Raw genomic sequence first — 21,051 nt, forward strand, 5'->3', positions numbered from 1 at the left:
TCTATCTATCTATCTATCTATCTATCTATCTATCTATAGTACATGCACACTAACCTTGCTGACCAGACTCAGCTAATAGAGCAAGCCCAGAGGAACTTCAGGAACAGGTTATAGGACAAGTCCAGGGGAAACCTTTCTCTTGGCTCACCCTTATCCAGGAAGGGGCAGCCCTTCTAAAAAATTCCGACCTAGTTAACCTTTCCTCTTCTTTACTTTCAGCGGCCCCCCAAAGTTCTCCTCTGGCAGCAGTACCTCTACCTCAACCATTCAGTTGCACTAGGGAGGCAGGCGCCTTTCCACCAGTGGTTGAATGCCCCTGTTCTGTAATACACTTATGCAAAAATGGCCGTTTTGCTACTCCAGCCCAGGATGAAGTTGTAACACCGCAAGTACCCTTACTTTTCTCCTCAATGCCCCCCCCTCCCCAGGAGGATTTTTGTGTGTGCAATAGCTCCCTAACAAAAAACCTTTCCGCTCCTTCCCTATCCCATTTGTGTGTGCCAGTAACTAGTTTTCCAGCTAACTATGTATACAGTCCCTGAAGTAACTGCCCTACAAAATCCCTCCTACGGCACACACAGTCAAAAATGGGCAGTGTTCCTCCTTGCCTTGGTGGGTTTAGCGGTAGCCTCTTCCCTGGTGGCTCGAGAATGGGGGCAGGAGCCCTGTCCCACTATCTGAGCTCTTCACAAAGCTGGTCCTCTAAACTTCAAGAAGCAGTTGAAGACACAGTTATCTTTAAATCTCTTTCAGCATCAAATACTATCCCTAGCCTGAGTATCCTTGCCGAACAGAAGAGCCTTAGACCTCTTGACGGCTGATAAAGAGGGAACTTGTATGTATTTAAATTAAGAATGCTTTTACTATGTCAGTGAATCAGGTTTGGTGGAAAGCAGTATTACCAGACTGCCAGACTGTGCAAACGGGGAGGGCGGGGGGGGGGGGGGGGATCAGTGGCCAAAGCTCTGGCTTGCAACAGGGAATATGGTTTAACCCACTCAACAGCTCGGTAGCCCTGCTAGCAACTCCTTTAATTACTATTTGTGCCCTCCTATTCCTGGCTCTGTGCTTATTTTTGCACAGTCGAATGAAAGAAATTTCTCATGTTGCCGTTAACCAAATTATGTTGTGCCCTTATAGCCCCGACCTGTAAGCCCCTCCCACATCACCCCAATATCAGCAGGAAGTAGCCAGAAGAGTAATCACCCCTATTACCAGAGTTGGGAATGTCTGGCTGCATCAAAATCAGGCCGGTTCCTAGCGGCGACAGTGATTGACTTCTGAACTTACCCCCACCCTCTTACGTAGCTGACCAGAGCTGGCTGATGCAACTTTTTCTTGATCTTGCATTTCTTCTCACCTGCTTGCAAAGCTGACCAGTGCTGCTTGATGCAACTCTATCCTGATCTTGCATTTAACACTACCTGAGTGCAGACCACCCAGAACCAGGAAGACACCTCTGCCTGGCCAGAAACCCGGACATGCCTGGGCTCCAATGTCCTCCAATTCTTGGCTGCTTTACCTTCTACAGGCTCAAAGCAGCTCAGCTACATGTTCCCCAGCAATATAAGCACCACCCCTGTAACCTGGGGCGCTACTCCCTCAGCCTGGACACTGGACTGTGGGACCTTGCACAGGCTGGGATTTTCTTTTCTCCTAATAAAGCCTGTTGACTTAAAACTCAACTGATTTGGTATCTGGTGCCTAACCTTGGTCGACCTTGAATTGATTTGACTTATTCTAGCTTTCCTTCAAGAAAGCAATCCACTGTCCTTATCAGCAGGGAGTGAGACCTACCCATGGTGGGACAGACCATAGTCTGATGGCTCTGTATAGCTGATGCCCTCAGGGAGATAAATTCTAAGCAGCTAATGAGCTGGCAAGCAGGAGATAACCTGGGGAAAAATCCTTTTGTATCCCACAAATGGTGATGAAAATTGCAAGATAAGAGCTAATTTTATACTGTAGTATCTTGATTATTGCCTTTTGAAGTAAATTTTTGAGTATTTGCATACCTAAAAAGTGCCTGATTGACAGATAATTTAGCACTTTTCTTTAGGCTCTAACGTCCAAGGCTTTTGTTGAATAATTTTATGTCATTCTGATTTTTCCGAATAACATTTACTTACAAACTAAATGTTTCCAATCCTTGCATTTGTGATAGTAGTAAAAATGTACTATCCATCTATTTGCTCAGTAATAACATACTTATCATAGTAACAAACCACCTCGTAAAGCAAACCAACAGTAATTGCCATTGATGGTCAAAGTTATATATCAAATTGGTCATGGTTCGCTTGTTTGGCAGTTAAGCGATCTAATTTGGCAGTTACATACTCCTTTTTTGCATGGTCTTAGCATCGAAACCATGTTTATAAGTAAGGAGTGGGGTACAGGTTTTTTTATTTTAAAAATATAACCTCTTTTGATCTTGAAATTTCAGTCATTGTGTTTAGGATTATTTATCATTAGACTGTTTGGGCCAGATCAGATCATGCAGCCCCCTTCCCCTAGCCTCTCAGAAAGACTGGTGATCTGCTAGACTTTGCAGTCCTTCCCTCTAGCATTCCAAGGAGCTTATCTTTCCAGGCCAGGTTCACACAGCCCCTCCCCCTACCCTTTCCCAAGGCCAGAGCTGGGTTGTGTAGCCTCTTCCCCCACATTCCAAGGAGCTGGTCTATGAAGAACTCAGACTGCAGCACCAGGAAGCCTCCTTTCTCCTTATGTGCACAACACCAGCAGCTCTCTTCACCTCGTTTGCATATTTCCCTGACCTAAATCCTACAAATATCCCACTGCCACACCAAGTGGCATGATTTCCCTGATCTAACTCAGTGGGTCTCCAAACTGCCTGGGAGCTCAAGATGCTCCTGTCCCTTTCTCTGCTCTCCCTTCCCTTCCAGGAGCTCTTTCCCTGCCTTAATAAAGCCGCTCTTAACCTCACGTTCGTTGTTTCAATCTTCTCTCCATTCAGTGCTGACCTCACAGACAGGTAGCAAGTGGGCGTTTTCAGTCCAAAATAGAGCACAAATAAATCTACGTGGCTATTTTGTCCTTTTTATAAAGAATCATTTTTTTCTTCCTACTTACTTCCTTGGTTACACCTTTGAACTAGTCATCTTAAACTTTCTACTAGGGAATGATACTTGTCAATTGTATTAATATTTCATTAACCAAAACAAGGTACCTGAATGCCTGAGTTGTCAATAAGCAGATCATGTCAAAGCTGCTGTTTTGATTGGACTAAGGTATCTGACCATGCCTGAGTTGTTAATGAGCAGATCATATCAAAGCTGCTGTTTTGATTGGACCATGCTTGCTCAGTAATTTTGGTAACTCCTAGACTGGTTGCTTAAAAGAGTGATTAAAAGTTTGGGCCAATAATCTTAATATAATGCTTTTGGCACCCCTTGAAAAGCTTGATGAGGGTAAGTTGTTAGAATAAAATTAGATACCCAACCTCAGTAGCTTTCATTGATATCATGATCTTGGCCAGTTTCTGGATTTACCCACATTTTCATCATCCTTTAGAGGTGACGACCTTTCCTCCCTTGACTCATCATTGAGATCTTCCCAACAATCCTTAATTTTAAATGTTGGATCCTGCTAAACGTTACTTTTTATGTGGAACAGAATTTCTGTAAACTTGTTATAAAGACTCAGTGATTTGGAAAGTTATCCACTTGAGTTGAGTTTTGTTAAATATTTGTCATGAACCTTGATTTTAAAATTGGTTTTTGTTGTTTGTTTTTTGTGATGGTGAGAGAATTGTCTACAGCCATCCACTATTTACTAAGCCATGTTTAAGCACATTTTGCTTTACATAAATTTATGCACGTCTGAACAGGGACCCTAGCATTAATACTTTTTTTTGACCTCTTATGTAGATATAATTCCATGTACTTCAGCATGATGTTTTCCTATTGTAATTTCATTTGACTGGTGTGCCTGAGTCCCGAGCTTCTCTGATTACATTTCTGAAAATATATTTTTCTATTTCATACAGAGAATTGGGAGGGCAGAACAGCTAGTGTTCTATTTTATTTTGTATCCCCTACTATATCCTATATCCCTGCATTTGTAGTAATTGATTCATGAGTTTTAAATTTTGTGATTCAAATCAACTTCTTGTCTCTTTTGCAAGCACTTTTACATTATCCAAGTTTACTCAGTTCTATGTGTTGAAAATTGTTACTTCCTAATATCAGTATTATCTATTATATTTCCTAGTATATCTTTTTCTTTCTTTTTTATAGTTGTCAGTTTTCCCCAACTGTCATTTTAATTGAATTGGAGATATTTGCTAATTATTGTTTTTTTTAGGCATCCCAACTGGACTTTTGTCAGTTTTATGTAATCTTTCATCCTATTTGTTAACTCACTGTTATGCTCAGTTGTTATCTGAAATGGAAAGGTTATTCTCCAAGAGTCACTATGAATTTAAATTTTTAGCCATCTATTCTTGACAAGGGTTTTCTTTTCAACGTGTAATTGGTTATGAGAATCCTTTCATTCAGAGGGGAGAATGACTATCAGAGTTAATCCCATAAAAGCATAGATAATATTTGTTCACAGCCAGTGGCTGCCATGTGGCAACCAAGTGTCTAAGCACTTTTATATGTTGATTTCTTTCGGTGATACTTTTTGTACTCTATTTCAGAAGAAGCCTGGGAAGAGGATGTGCTGATAGAGATACAAGACTTGGAAGGCAAGTTTCGTCCATCTCCAATAAAGTACTCCAAACTCATGACCTTTAAGTTGATTTTGACTCATAGCGGCCCTTTGTAAGATTTTTGAGAGAGTAAATCTTTACAGGAGCAGAGAACTTCATCTTTCTCCTACAGACTGGTTGTTGGTTTTTTACCATCAATCTTGTTATTAACAGCTTAATGTCTAACCCTCCAGCACCACCAGGCTCTAATTTATAAAGTATAGACTGAGGGAAAAGGCATGTAAATGTGAAAATTGGAAAAATACTTCCTTTGACCTCAAACATGTTTATTTTTTTAAAAGCAACTTCTCTTCAAATTTACTTTAAATGTTTGAAACACAACTTAGACTTATTCTTGCAGGGAAACTTTGTAGGAAAGAAGTATCAATTTAATTAATGTACTAATTCTGCATTTCCAGTGTGGAAATGCCTTCAGTTGAAAAAAATTGAACCCCATCTGATGCAAGAGCACAAATACTGGAAAATATCCTCTGAATTTACTGAATTTGAGAAAACTTTCCCATAATGCATCACTGTAAAAGTAGAAGTTGTGCTGGAGCAGAACTTGGTTTCTAAAAAAATATTGGAGAACCTTTGGCTAAATCAGAGATATCATTTGGAATGATAAAAATTCTTACTGGAGAGAAATTAGTGTAACAAAAAGTTCATTGAGTATTTGAAATATTAGGCCAAAGGTAAATATTGGTACTAGATATTAAAAAGTTATCACTCTAATAGTTTCATTTGTTCTTTCTTTGAAAGGTCATACATAGAAGTTCGATAAATATAAGAAATGTGGAAGAACCTTCTGTTGAAAGTAAATCCTCACTCATCAAAAAATTCTTACTGGAGAGAAATCTTGTGAATGTGGGAAAGCTTCCATTCAGATGTCAAACCTTAGTCAGGAAAAAATTTACACTGGGGAGAGCCCCTTTGCCTGTAAAGTATGTGGGAAAGTCTTCAACCAAAAATCAAATCTCACTGAACATGAACATTTTCATACTAGAGAAAAACCTTTTGAATGCAATGAATGTGGAAAAACTTTTAGTCAAAAGCAGTATGTCATTAAACATCAGAACACTCATACTGGGGAAAAGCTTTTTGAATGTAATGAATGTGGAAAATCCTTCAGCCAGAAGGAAAATCTCCTTACCCATCAGAAAATTCACACTGGAGAGAAACCTTTTCAGTGTAAGGATTGTGGGAAAGCTTTCATTCAGAAGTCAAACCTCATCAGACACCAGAGAACTCACACAGGAGAGAAACCTTTTGTATGTAAGGAGTGTGGGAAAACCTTCAGTGGCAAATCAAACCTTACGGAGCATGAGAAAATTCATATTGGAGAAAAACCTTTTAAATGTAATGAATGTGGAACAGCTTTTGGCCAAAAGAAGTACCTCATAAAACATCAAAATATTCACACTGGAGAGAAACCCTATGAATGTAATGAATGTGGAAAAGCTTTCTCTCAAAGAACATCACTTATTGTACATGTAAGAATTCATTCAGGTGATAAACCTTATGAATGCAATGTATGTGGAAAAGCTTTTTCTCAAAGTTCATCTCTTACTGTGCATGTGAGAAGCCATACAGGTGAGAAACCCTATGGTTGTAATGAATGTGGAAAAGCCTTCTCTCAATTTTCAACACTTGCCCTACATTTGCGAATACACACAGGTAAGAAGCCTTATCAATGTAGTGAATGTGGGAAAGCTTTCAGCCAAAAGTCACACCACATTAGACACCAGAAAATTCATACTAACTAAAACCATTAAAAATGGGCAAGTTTTTACCAGGAAATTACACTTAATAGCACACCAGAAATAATAATTCTGATGGAAAGCACCACAAAATGAGAGAAACTTTTACAATAGCTTAATTTTTTTTTTACTGAACTGCTGGGAGTTCATAATGAAGAAAACATTTTTGTATAAAATGCCTAACAGAAACCTACATTAAACAACAAAGATGATGCTGAAACTTTAAAAGCAAGTCCATTAAAACGGAAAAAGCAGATGCATATGATTGCTGTCAATATGGATTTGGGATCCTCACTAATAAGTTGAGGTGTTATGATCTTCCACACAACATAAAACTCTTACCTTCATACAGAAGAACAGAAAAGAACCCCAAACAGACGCAGTTACCAGAATTTGGACATGATAGAAATGATATCAGGAAGTGAGATAATGATACTTTAAAACGTGGTTTAGAGATTTCTCTCTTGTGGGGTGGGAAGGGTAGGAATAGACCATATATCATAAAAGTTAAACTCAACGGCATTAAAAACAAGAGTAGGAAAATTTTGTATAAAAGAAATTCCAAAGTGTCTAGCATTTCGACTCGAGTGTGTGCTTCAGAGCAATTCATAGGATATGTACTGTGGCCTAATTTTTCATAGCATAGAGTTGCAAGCACTTAATTCAGGTCAGAAATGAAATTAAAAAACCTTAATGGAATATGTATCTGTAAAATGCAACAAGGTTTCTGTGTAGTAAAAAAGATCTTTAAAATCCCGCAGAGGAAGAAAAATTGCAGAATGATGTATTTAGTGTTAATGACATTTTTGTAATGTTTAAAACTTTGCCTCAAAATTCAATACTATATATTGATAATGGATGAGTATATTATGTATATATTTAAAAACTGGATTGGAAGGATATTGATGAGAAATAATGGTTGCCTGTGAAGAGAGGCTAAAGGAAAGAGGAATGTGGAAAGTTGAATGGGGATTGACTAATGAAGACTTATGGTTCATATATGTAAACATCCATTTCTCTTAAAAATGAAACATTCTGTAAGTAAATATATTCAGATAGTAGTAATTCTGGATTGTGGTATATGGATACCTTGTTTTATTTTTTGGACTTTTCTGTATTTTTAAAGTTTCTCAAAATAAGAGTGAGGGTGGGGTTGGAAAGCTGTACATGTAGAAGTAATGTTATAATGAATTCATTCTCAAATACTAAACTTTTATAAAATATTTCTAAAATTTTATCAGTGATGAGTGTATGAACTTGTTCCTTATGTAATAGGAAATTATCTATTTTATTAAAATTAAAAGTAATAGCATATACAATCGTTTCAAGTTATTATAACAATATTATGCAATGTATAGTCTTTATCTTCATATTTCTAACATTTGCAACATACCATGTGGACTTGAAAAATTTTTAAGCAGTTTTAATTGAGGATACATGTGTATACTTTCTCTAATTTATTTAGAAAAGTTGATTCTGGAATCCCAATTTTAAAGTTACAGCATATGCACTAAACAAAGTTTATCATTACAGTTTTTGAAATCATCCCACTTCCCAGATACTCATAAATCGTTGAGTTAAATACAAACACCTAGACCTCCAGACTGGACAGAATCCCTTAGATATTTATCTGATCCCGCACCTTAATGTCATGATATGAAGAGTGCTACTTAATATTAGCTGCCAAGAGGGAAAACCCTTGACAAGATGGATTGACCCAGGGGCTGCAACAATGGGCTCAAACAGCAGTTTTGAGGATGTCGTGGACGGGGCATTGCCCATTCTGTTTTACATACGGTCAGCATGAATTGGAACCTGCTCAGTGGCACCTAACAGCAGCAGCAGCAGCATGATAATTCAGTAGTCATTCTCGAAGGATCTCAATGAATTATATATTTGGACATCTAAATGAATCTTGGCCCTATTTTTTAAAGTTTACATAGTAAATCTAGAAGGAATTGCAGTACATGTTCACCATTTCTGAAACTACTTTCCCTCCTCATCTCTCTCTTATGTTTTCTTTTAAACCTTAGGTTTTTCCCTTAGGTTTTCTTTTAAACCTCTTGCTCTTTACCTTGCGTAGCTTTGGGATAACTAGATTAAACTCAGCCTGACTAAGATAAATCAAGGGCTGATACCTCAGTGTGTTTGGCTGTATCCCCAGACCTTCTGGAAAAACTTCGTTGTATTCAAGTACTAAAATGTTGCACAGAAGAAGATTGCGTTCAAGGTTCATCTGTATTCATGGAGTGGCAGCAGGGAGATGCTCTGAACTAAGCTCATCTGCTTTGGCCTGTTTGAAAGCATCTATAATGTCGATATAAGGGACTTGAATGGTGTCTGGGTCACCATTAGCAATAGTGAAGATACATATCTGCAACAGGAATACCATACCAACTGCATGCATTAACTGCTACCACATGTGACGGACCATAGAACATCTTTTATTTATTCCCCAAGCTCAAATGTTGCAGCTTTCAGAGGTGAACTTCTTGGGTCTAGTGTCTCAGTGTTGCTTAGCTTTGTATATTATATAAACGATCCCTTTTTTCCTCTGCCTGACTGCATATGTATTTCACGTTTTAAGGTGTTTCATTAAAATAAGCAATTTATGGAAAACCTGGCTTTGTACTTTTACAAGTTACCATTTTCAAATAACAAGGCCGAACATTATTTTGCCATGCAAAATAAGAAGATAGCCTGGCTTTTTTTTTTTAGCAATTCTGCTGAGTTTTCATCAAAATAAATGGTTTAAAGTTTTTAGTGTATATCTGTCAGAACCCTGTCTTCAGAGCTTCTTATCAGTATGTCTGAAGTTGACCTGAGAATTGACATTTCTTAAGTTTCTCTGGTGCTGATGGCCATCGATTCTCAATTTACCATATATACTTGAGTACAAGCCGACCCAAATATCAGCCAAGGCACCTGATTTTACCACAAAAACGGCATTAAAAATGTGCTGGAAAGCATGGCTTATACATGAGTAGATGTGGTATTGAAACCTTTTGTACTCAGAAAAGCTCTAGGGTACATACATCTCTTATCTAGGGAAATGAGGTTACAAGGAGTGATACCTTAAAAGTGCTATTGTGTGGAACTGTATTGTAGGATACGATTTAAGTGTTTCATTTTTTATTAAACATTTTTTACTGTAGGAAAGGGTTGAAGCAGGACCAGTGTGATGTAAGGGCCATAGGACATTGTAGCAAAGCACTTAGCATGAGTGGGCGTCAAAAGTTTATGGAAATTTTCTATTGTATTTTAATCCATTTTCCCACTATCTCTGAAGCACCCTTGTATTTTATCCTTAGGGGTAATAATCTACCAAAGGTAATTTAAGCATAGCAGTTATAGGATGGACATTTTGCAAAAATTACAATGCTTTATGTAGACTGGGTTGAAGTTGAATAGCAGTTAGATGTAAGGCTACCATGAGATGTTGAGTAGCTCGTCAAAGGTTTCGGTAATGAAGCAAGATTCTAGAGGTTGGAAAGAAGGAGTACACCGGAGAAAGGTGGGGATGGGTAGTGATGAGCTCAGTAGGACTTCTAGAGCGTATGATGGCTAAAAGACATCAAGGACAACACCAACCATAGAAATGTTGATAATTGACATGATGTCTCCTAGTAAGGAAAGCAGTTTAGGAGTGGATGAGTTTTTAGATTTGGTTTTAAAGTACTGGAGTTCCTGAGTAGCACAAACGTTTGTCCAAGGACACAGCCAGGAAAACCCTATAAAGCACTTACTCTGTAACCCATGAGGTCACCATGAGCTGGAATCTACTAGAGGGCAATAGCTTTGTTTTTGGTGATTTGGTTTGAAGCCAACTGGCCATCCGGAGATGTCTGCAAACTTTGTAATCTTAAACCTTATTATGCTATTAAAACTAAGAGATAGGATGAGATCAATTAAGGAGAAATACGTTTAGTGCAAAGAAAGCTTGTGTTTGAGCTTTGGAACTCCCCAATATATCAAAGAAATAGAATGGTATCTATAGCGAAGGTGTCTTAGAAACCAAGAGACAAGCAATGTGCCTCAAGGTAGACTCGTGTTAGTGATGATTGAAACTAAGGGAGGTGAACACGACTGCCTTTTGGATTTAGTGACCCATAGTCTGTTGTAGGCCTTTCGAAAGCTCGGGTTATAGCTGTTCTTAATATGTCTGGTCATGAATTCTGGTCATTTTTTTATTTTTAAGGTTTCTAGAAGTTTAACATTTGTGCTTAAATTTCTTTACAGGTTTGTCTACATTGTTTTTTCAGGGATGAGAAATAATCACACCAAATCTTAGGATGGCATTTAGCACATAGTAAATGCCCCTTAATTTACCTTTTTTGGTTCTAGACTGAGTTAAAGAGTGAACGTGAGTAGAAGAGGTGACAGCAGACAAGCCTACCCTTGGCACATTTTGCTGGAAACCCAGGGGTAGATGTGAGATTAAAGGAGGGAGTTTCTGGTTCTTTGGTTTTTGCTTATTAACTAGAGAATATATATGAAGAGGGAGATTCATGAAACTGACCTAGAAATATTAATAGTGACTTTCCTCAATAATTATCTAAGAAGAATACTCGAGATACATCTTGAAGTGGCATTTTAGAGTATGTTATACAGGGTTGAAGATGAATTACCATGTGGTGCTAGGGAATCCCAGTCAATATATCACGACTCATGTAAACTAGATTGATATTCTAATAAAAATAACTAGGACAGAATGACCTAATTAAATGTACCAAAGAATTATTGAATATGAATATTTTGGGTAAGCATGAGAATAAAACAATGGTAATGCCCGTTTTGTGGAGTTAACAAAAACTGAAGGTGGATGAAACAGCTACTGAGTTAAAGCATCTTAAGTTATCAGTTCAAAACCACCAGTCGCTCCAAGGGAGAAAAGACGAGGTTTTCTTTTTTAAAATTTTTTTTATTTGGGCCTCTTACAGCCCTTATAACAATCCATTTATCTATTGTGTCAAGCACATTTGTCCATATGTTGTCATCATCTTTTTCAAAATGTTTTCTATGTTAGCCCTTAGTATCAGCTCCTCTTTTCCCCTCCCTCCCTGCCCTGCCACCCTCATGAACTCTTGATTATTATTTTCATATCTTACAACATCTGCTGTCTCCCTTCACTCATATTCTGTTGTTCATCACTCTGGGTGGGGGGAGTTCTGCTTTGATAATTGTGATTGGTTTCCCCTTCCCCCGCCCCACCTTCCCCTTACTCTCATAGTATCACTATTCCCATGGTTTCTGGTGGGTTATCTGTCCTGGACTCTGTCTGGAGCTCTTATCTGTAACAGTTTACACACTCTGGTCTAGCTGGATTTGCAAGGTAGAACTGGGGTCATGTTAGTGGGGGTAGAAAGCATTAAGGAACTAGAGGCATGCTATGTGTTTCATTGGTGCTGTACTGCACTCTGGATGGCTCATCCCTTCCTCATGACCCTTCTGTCAGGGGATGTACAATTGGCTACAGATGGGCTTTGGGTCGCCACGCTGCCCACTCCTCATTCACATCGATAAGAGAAGCTTTCTACTTCTGTAAAGAGTGGTATCCTCAGAAACCCACAGGGGCTTCTACCCTGTCCTATGGAGTCACTATGAGTTGACATTGACTTTATGGCAGTGAAAATTACAAGAAGACAGTACATATACTGAATTATGTGCGCATGTTAAAATGACAATAATTATTACAAAAGAGCGACATAGAAAAACAGAAGCCACAGTCAATTAGAGAAATAAATCCAAACACAACTGAAAACCCAATAAATGCAATGGAATGAACTTTTCAGTTAAAAATGTTAGTTTTTCATTTTTGTCTTTTTATAGGGGCATTTATTTGGCTATGAGAGCATTTCAAGTTGGTGGAAAATGGAGTTCGAAGATAAAAAATAGAAACTTTATATCTTAAAATAGCTTCATCATGTGTAAAACACTTTTGTAGACAATTGTAACAATTGTGACTAAAGAACTGAGGGTCAAAAAAAAACCCCAAAAAACTGAGGGTCCTGGAATTTTAACCATATCTATATGAAATCTTTTTACATTATTATTATGAAAAATTGTATCTTATTATGAAGAGAAATATGTACCCTCTGAAGACTTTAGGAAACAGATGTCCAAAGGAGTCTAATTAAAGCTAATGATTTCTCATTGGAACCAAAAAACGTTGCCCTTATTTGAGGAGAGGAATGAGCAGGAGCATTGTGAGTGACTGGTGAAGTTTTCCCAGGTGCTTTTCTGGTTACGATTTTTGCTAACTTTCTCAAAACACTTCTTTTCCCTCCAAAATGCCTTGAGCATAAAGTTGCCATAATTTTTTCTCTTCACTGGTCCAAGTTTGCTTTCACCGGGCCACTTCCGTCTCTTGGTAGCCTTTTAAAAAATTATGCTTTGTCTTCAGGATCTTGCTGATGATACCATGTTTCATCTTCTGTTATGTAAAAAAGTACATTGACATGGTTAAATGTCCAGGATCTTCAGTTCTCTAGAGGTGAATAAAATGGCTGGTATAATTTCCTACAAATGTGTTTTATACATGAAGCTTATGTCAAGAAATAAAGTTTATATGTTAAGAAATCTTTATTCAAGAAATGCATCAGGATCTTGATCCCATCGGTTTATGTTTACATTCTTTTGGATGTTTTGTTGCACATAGAGCGGAAATTTCAAGCTTAATGTTTTCGTCACAATAGAGATGTCTGACCAATTGAGTTGTTGATTTTCTCTCTTACTAATTGATCCTCCTTAGACAAAATAAAAAATTCCTCACAACGAATGTAGGCTTCATCTTCAACATTATCTCACCCCCCTCATAAAATGTGCTATCCATTTGTAAACTTGTTTGCGGCACTGTCCCCATCAGCTTTAAAAATATATATATCAGTGATTTTACCATTTATCCACTGAAGCTTCATCATACACTTAATGTTTATTTCTGCTTTAGTTTTAGCTAGGGTCTCCAAACTGATATCTGATCCTTACTGATGCTTCAAGCTAGATAATATTCAGACATGTTATAACAAGTACAAGCTATTTTGGTGAAAAATATTTTTAAATTCACAGTATGTATTTTCCATGAACTTTTTGAAGGTCTCTCATTTACAAGGGTCATAAATACAGGAACACAGCAAAACAAAACATTGGGGCGGGGGAATCAACCACAAGGCACAAAGTATTGTTAGTTGGATTCCAATTCATATATGCACAGATTCATTGCAAATAAAACTTGTTTTAACACGTCTCTGTGATCATGGGCTAGTTACAAGCAAATTGTATCAGTAATCACCTTAAAAAATCATTTTATTAGGGGCTCATACAACTTACCACAATCCATCATTATGTAAAGCACATTTGTACATTCGTTGCCCTCATCACTCTCAAAACTTTTGCTCTCCACTTAAGCCCTTGGTATCAGCTCCTCTTTTTTTCCCCTCTCTCCCCGCACCCTCCTTCCTCATGAACCCTTGATAATTTATAAATTATGTTGTCATATCTTACACTGTCTGATGTCTCCCTTCACCCACTTTTCTGTTGTCCAGCCCCAAGGAGGAGGTTATATGTAGATCCTTATAATCAGTTCTCCCTTTCCACCCACCCTCCTGGTATCGCTACACTCAGCACTGATCCTGAGGGGATCATCTGTCCTGGATTCCCTGTGTTTCCAGTTCCTTTCTGTACCAGTAGTCAACTTTCTTAGTGTCATTGGGACACTTTCAAAGAGAATTTTGGTGCTGGGAGGTGGGGAAATTGAGACCAGAGCTAACATCTAAGTTTTAATAAAGCTTAAGTGGACATCTTCCCAAATGATTGAAGCTTTGCAACAATTGAATATTGCCCATATAAAACAATAATGTAATAGCCTTAAAATTTTTGCTACCTTTTTAACCATTTTAAAGTATTTTTTTCAGTTTTTAATATTGTATTAATATTTTTATGTTTTGTCATTGATGGATTTTTTGTTTGCTTCTTTCTAGTTCAAATTTTGTATGATTTTCTGTAAATGACATCCAGGATATATAAACCTATAGAGACAGTAACCTGATTAATATTACCTAGGGGCAGGACAGGGGAAGTTTTGAGAAAATGGAGAGCTAACAAGTACAAAAAGAAAATGTTCTGAAATTGTGCACAATTCTTATTAATATGGTTGAACAATTAAATTGATATGTGAAGTATATGCCAGTAAAACTAAAAAATTTCAAACAATGTTGGGAAGACTTCAAAGTTAAGCCAAGAAAAAGGTTCTTGGGGGCTAGGAGTGGGAAAACAGAAAAAGATTCTTACCCTCAAATGAAGAAACAGTGGCTGATATCCAGAAACTAGTGGGAAAAGCGTAGAATTACAAAGAGTAGAATTACATTGAGTGGGAAAAGCGTAGAATTACTACTGAAGTTGGGATCTTACATGATCTCACATTTGAAATTTTAAGCAAATGCCTTAGCTTTAGCAAGCTTTCGACTCAGTGGGTGCCAAAGCATTGCGTGATCATGTTATCCTAAATACTGAATTTGTGCCCTGGTGCAGTTGAGCAATTAATTAACCACTCAAAGTGGAACAGAGAAAAAGTGTTAAGTTAGGAAGCCAGGTCAATGGAGAATCCAACAAGAGAGGGTGCTTATCAAGTGCTTGGCTCATTTCAGTTTATAAGCAACATTTATATGACTTTACTAACAACCGATCACATAATACATGTGGTGTTAGGGACCATCCAGTCAGACCTGACTCATTGCAACCCTATACACAACATCAAAACCCTATGTGGTTCTGTGCACCCTCACAACTTTCTAGGCCTGAACCCATTGTTGCAACCATGGGGTTGATCCAGCTTGTTGAGGAACTTCCTCTTTTTCACTGTCCCTCTACCAAGCACAATGTCCTCCAAAGGCTGGTCTCTCCTGACAACATATCCAAAGGATGTAGATGAAGTCTTGCCTTCATACTTCTTCAAAGTCTGGTTTGTACTTTGAGCAGTCCATGGTACTTTTAACATTGTTCTCCAGCACCACAATTCAAATGCATCAATTCTTCAGTCTTCCTTATTCCATGTCCAAACTTTCACATACATATGTGGTGATTGAAAATAGGCATGGGTGGTCTAGACTACAGAATTCTTTGTTTTCTGGTATATAAACTCACCAAAAATATTAATAAATTTTATTTAAATAAAAGAAACTAGGCTTGGGTCAGCTGTATTAGTTCTCAAACTAACTTCCTTGATGTTCAATTCTTTAAGGAGGTCTTGGGCAGCAGATTTACCTAATGCAACACACCTTTTGATCTTTTGCATGCTGCTTCCATGAGCACTGGTTATGGATCCCAAAAAAGACTCAATCTTTGACAACTTCAACCTTTCCTCCATTTATCATGATGTTACCTATGGATAGAGTTGTGAGAATGTTGGTCTTCTTTACACTGAGTTGTAATGCATATTGAAGGCTACAATCCTTGATCTTCATCAGCACGTGCTTCAGGTCCTCACTTTCAGCAAGCAAGGTTGTATCATTTGCATATTACAGGTTATTAATAAGTCTTCCTTCAATCCTGGTGTCACATTTTTCATATAATCCAGTTTCTCGGTGTATTTGCTCAGTATACAGATGAGTAAGTATGGTGAGAGGATACAATTCATGCACACGTTTCCTGATTTTAAACCATGCAGTATGCCATCATTCTATGCACACACCTGCCACTTGAGCCTTGTACAAGTTTGTTATGATCCCCACAGACAAATCCCTTGCCATAGTCAATAAAACACAAGCATCTTTCTGGTATTCTCTGCTTTGAGCCAAGATCCATCCGACATCACCAATAACCCCTGTACCACATTCTCTTCCGAATCCAGGCAGGTTCCTGTCAAGGAACTGCTGCAACTGTTGGATGATCTTTAGCAAAACTTTACTTGCATGAGTATCAATGATCTTCTATAATTTGAGCATTCTGTTGGTTCACCTTTCTTTGGAAAGTGCACTTTCTACCTTCAAAGAATGAGCAGAGACATTCATTGTCATGTTGGAAGCAGTTTCCTTGGAACACTTTCCTGATTTTTCCCCAACCAATGGAATTTTCAATTTTCTGAAATATTCTTTATAAGCCATTCTTATACTATGATCAACCTGTGTCCTTTGAAGAAAACCTCTCAGGATTACCCTTTTGGAATCCCAAAACATAAACTTCTGAGCTGACCTCTCTGCCTTGAATTAAACTGCCCCAGTAGTTTCCCCTTGGAAGCCACTGTTTTGAAAGGACCTTGCTCTAGATTTAACTTGGAAATCCAAGACCTATCCCTGCATACAATTTATCCAACAGCATCATCTTTATTACCATCTATCCTGCTTAAAAGGTTAATGAAAACATTGGCTTTTTGAACTAGCTGATTATGAGCATGACTAGCCATTTTAGTCAGTCATGTTTAAATATAATTATTCTCAGTGCTTCATTTATCTTGCCATTGTTTTTCAAATGTATCTTTAGCTATTTTCTTAGAATACAATCAGAAATTGGAAATGTTAACCCGTTTGGGTCAACTTGATCCTATAATTTTCCCTGTTATTGTATAAGTTCTGATGAGAAGTAGCCATTTAAAATGTTAGGGAAAATTTTTTTTAAGTTTGTAGAAAGATGCATTATCACTTAATTCTATTTTCCCATGACTATGTGAAGCTCCCTCATATAGATGAATTTATTTCTAAACAAAATATAATTTCTAGGTTCTATTTTTAAAAATTTTATTAGGGTCTCATACAACTCATCAAAATCCATACATACATAAATTGTGTAAAGCACATTTGTGCATTCATTGCCCTCATTCTCAAAACATTTGGTTTCCACTTAAACCCCTGCCATCAGCTCCTCATTTTTCCACCTCTCTCTGCTGCCCCCTCCCTCATGAGCCCGATAATTTGTACATTATTATTTTGTCATATCTTATACTGTCCAACGTCTCCATTCACTCACTTTTCTATTGTCTGTCCCCCAGGGAGGAGGTTATATGTAGGTCCTTGTAATCGATTCCCCCTTTCCAACCCACCCTCCTGTTATCGCCACTCACACCACTGGTCCTGAAGGGATCATCCGCCCTGGATTCCCTGTTTCCAGTTCTTTCCAGTGTACATCCTCTGGTCTAGCCAGATTTGTAAGGTAGAATTAGGATCATGATAGTGGGCAGGGAAGGAAGCATTTAGGAACTAGAGGGAAGTAGTATGTTTCATTGTTGCTACACTGCACCCTGACTGGCTTGTCTCCTCCCGGCGACCCTTCCGTAAGGGATGTCCAGTTGCCTACAGATGGGCTTTGTGTCTCCACTCCGCACTCCCCCTCATTCACAATGATATGATTTTTTGTTCTGATGATGCCTGATACCTGATCCCTTGGACACCTCGTGATCGCACAGGCTGGTGTGCTTCTAACATGTGGGCTTTGTTGCTTCTGAGCTAGATGGCCACTTGTTTGCCTTCAAGCCTTTAAGACCCCAGACTCTATATCTTTTAATACTTGGGCACCATCAGCTTTCTTTGACACATTTGCTTATACACCCATTTGTCTTCAGCGATCATATCAGGGAGGTGAGCACACAATGGTATGAATTTTTACTCTTTCATGCCTTATAACTGATCCCTTTGGCACCTCATGATCACGCAGGCTAGTGTGCTTTTTCCAGACACGTGTAAATCTCTATTGAAGCAGACAACCATATTTTCTCCCTGAGATAAGCTGATGACTTTCAGCCACCAATTTTGTGGTTAACAGCCCAATGCTTATTTCATGACACCAGCAGGGCTCCTCAGTCGAATACAGCCTGATCATTAAAGCAAAAATGAAATGACATGTCCCATTAGGCAAGGTTTCATATATTTGGCTGCATGCCTCTTTTAAGTCTAATTTTTTTTCTGTCATTTCTCATCATCTACCACTAATCTTTTGGTGGTAATCAGAACCCCAGAACTGAAAACTGGTTTTCATTTGCTATCAATTGGAAGTTGGTGTTAGTAGAAACTTGTTTAATATTTTCAGTGTCATATACTGGTACCATGCAGTGTTTTCCTTAATTATTAAGATTTAGTTTGTATCTACTTAATGCAGTTTGGCTTATATCAACTTAGTGATTATTTAAATTTATACCAAGTTTTATTATACATATAGTGAATGTTGGCTCTCATTACTTCCCCCCAATGTTTTCAAAAATACTATTCTAATTGCTCAGAAGAAAGATGTTTTAGAAGATACAACCTTGGCAGATTTTCAATTTTCAAGCATCATAATCTCTCCAATAATTTTCCATTTATAATATTCAGAGACCCACATAATTTATGTGGGCTAGATCAAGCAAGGCAAAAGTGTATTTTATAGAAAATATTTCTCTTCCTTTTATAAGTTCTATACCTTCCCATCCCCCCCCCAATTCATTTCCTTCCTGTATTGAAGGAGCTTAAAAATTGACCTTTGGAAATGGAAGAAAGAACTAGAAGGCAAAGGACATCTGTAGAGGTATAAATACAGGCACATACCTATATAAGGATATTTATATATAATGATTGTTTGGGCTGGGTCAGGACCATGCAGCCGCTTCCCACAACTCTTCCTAAAGATAGCCTGCTGGACTGTAAGACCCCTTCCCCCCACCTCTCAAGGCCAGAACTGGACTGTGCAGTCCCTGCCTCCAGCATTCCAAGGAGCTTATCTTTCCAGGCTGTGTCTGTACAGCCCCTTCCTTCAGTGTTCCAGGATGATTCACTCACAGGCCACATCCTGACTCAGACCCTGCAACTGCAACACCAGAAGGTCTTCCTTCCCCTATCAGTATTTACATCCTTGGTTCAAGCCCTATGTATGTCCCACTGCCTGACTGCCAAGGCACGGTTTCCCTGACCTAACTCCTTGGGTCTCAGAACCCACCTGGGGTTCAAGATGCCCCTGCCCTCCTCTGCTCTCCCTTCCCTCTCGGGAGTTCTTTCCCTGCCTCAATAAAACGTTTCTCAACTTTACATTCCTGGCTAAATTCTATATCTGCTCTGCACCTCCATCTCCAACCTCTCAATGATATAATGTTAAGTATTAAGGTAACAGATGGACATTGGGCCTCTATTCAGGTACTCCTTCAACAAAAGAACACTGTTCTAATAACTCAGTATTCTGTGATGCTCACTTTCCTGCCTGGATTGTTAAAGACAAAATTGGTGCATAAGCAAATGTGAAGAATGCTGATGGTGCCCGGCTATCAAAAGATATAGCATCTGGGGTCTTAAAGGCTTGAAGATAAACAAGTAGCCATCTAGTTGAGTATCAACAAACCCCACATGGAAAAAGCACACCAGCCCATGTGATCATGAGGTGTCAAAAGGATCAGGTATCGGAAGGCCCATAAGAAACAATCATATCGATGAGAAACAGGGTGGGGGACAGAGTGGAGATCCAAAGCCCTTTTGTAGAAAATTGGACAACCCTTCACAGAAAGGTCACAAGGAAGGGATGAGCCAGTCAGGGTGCAGTATAGCACCGAAGAAACATACAACATTCTCCTAGTTCTTTATTGATTCCTCACCACTACCATGACGCCAGTTCTAACTTACAAATCTGGCTAGACCAGAGCATGTACACTGGTAAAGAGCTCTTGACACACAGAATCCCAGGACAGATAAGCCCCTCAGGAACAATAATGGGAGTAGCGATACTATGAGGGTAGGGTAAAGGTAGGGGGAGAAAGGGGAAACTGATTACAATGATTGACATATTAATTCCTACACACACACACACACACGGTAATGAACAATAGAAACAGGTGAAGGGAGACAGTGGACAGTGTAAGATAAGATGTGATAGTCTGGGTACTTTAAAGAAACAAATCCACAGAAACTCATGTATAAGGGAGAGTTTTATATGAAGGTTAAGTGCGCATCAAGGAAACATCCCAACCCAGTGTTGCCCAAGCCCACAAGTCCAACATTAACCTATTAACCCATATGTCCGACACCAATCCACAAAGTCCTCCTCCATCTCACAAAACAGAGGCAATGATGCCGACTGCAGGAGGAGATCCGAATTAGTGAATGTGTAAGCATCTCAGTGATGGTAGGGGTCTACACAGGGCTGCTCCAGCACCTAGGGCTGCATCGTGGTAGGTCTATGTGGTTTCTCCTTGGAAATGTCTTTCAGGAAGTCAGTCTTGCAAACTGAAGCAGGGAACTGGCTAAGGCAGTTTGCATCACAAAGCAAGACACTAGAATTAGAAAGGCAAGGCTCACCGAGCCATTTATCCCTCTGCCCTTCAATTAATCCCACATGTGTTTATTGGCCAGGTTGTCACAATAAACTAATTAACTCATAAGATAATAATAATAGTTTATAATTTATCAAGCATTTATGAGGGTGGGAGGGAGGAAAACTGAGGAGCTAATACCAAGGGCTTAAGTAGAAAGAAAACACTTTGAAAAGGATGATGGCAACATATGTACAAATATGCTTGATAAAATTGATGTATGGTTTGTTATAAGAGCTGTAAGCCCCCAATAAAATGATTTTTAAAAATTGTAAAACAAATGTGATACTCGGATCCACTAACTACATTAAAAACTAGGAAGATAG

General features: G+C 38.5%; 1 protein-coding gene across 1 annotated transcript in view; it reads left to right on the forward strand.

Moving 5' to 3' along the window:
- The window catches only part of ZNF146 (zinc finger protein 146), a 36,855-nt gene extending 24,426 nt beyond the window's left edge, over positions 1 to 12,429 (forward strand). The window contains exons 2-3 of the mRNA XM_075537153.1: positions 4,661 to 4,708; positions 5,474 to 12,429. Of these exons, the coding sequence (XP_075393268.1) occupies positions 5,599 to 6,477 (879 nt within the window). The 5' untranslated portion in view covers positions 4,661 to 4,708; positions 5,474 to 5,598 and the 3' untranslated portion in view covers positions 6,478 to 12,429. The remainder of the gene's footprint in view (positions 1 to 4,660; positions 4,709 to 5,473) is intronic.
- The last annotated feature ends 8,622 nt before the right edge of the window (positions 12,430 to 21,051 follow it).

The sequence above is a fragment of the Tenrec ecaudatus genome, chromosome 18 (genome assembly GCF_050624435.1).
Source record: "Tenrec ecaudatus isolate mTenEca1 chromosome 18, mTenEca1.hap1, whole genome shotgun sequence".
NCBI lineage: Eukaryota > Metazoa > Chordata > Mammalia > Afrosoricida > Tenrecidae > Tenrec > Tenrec ecaudatus.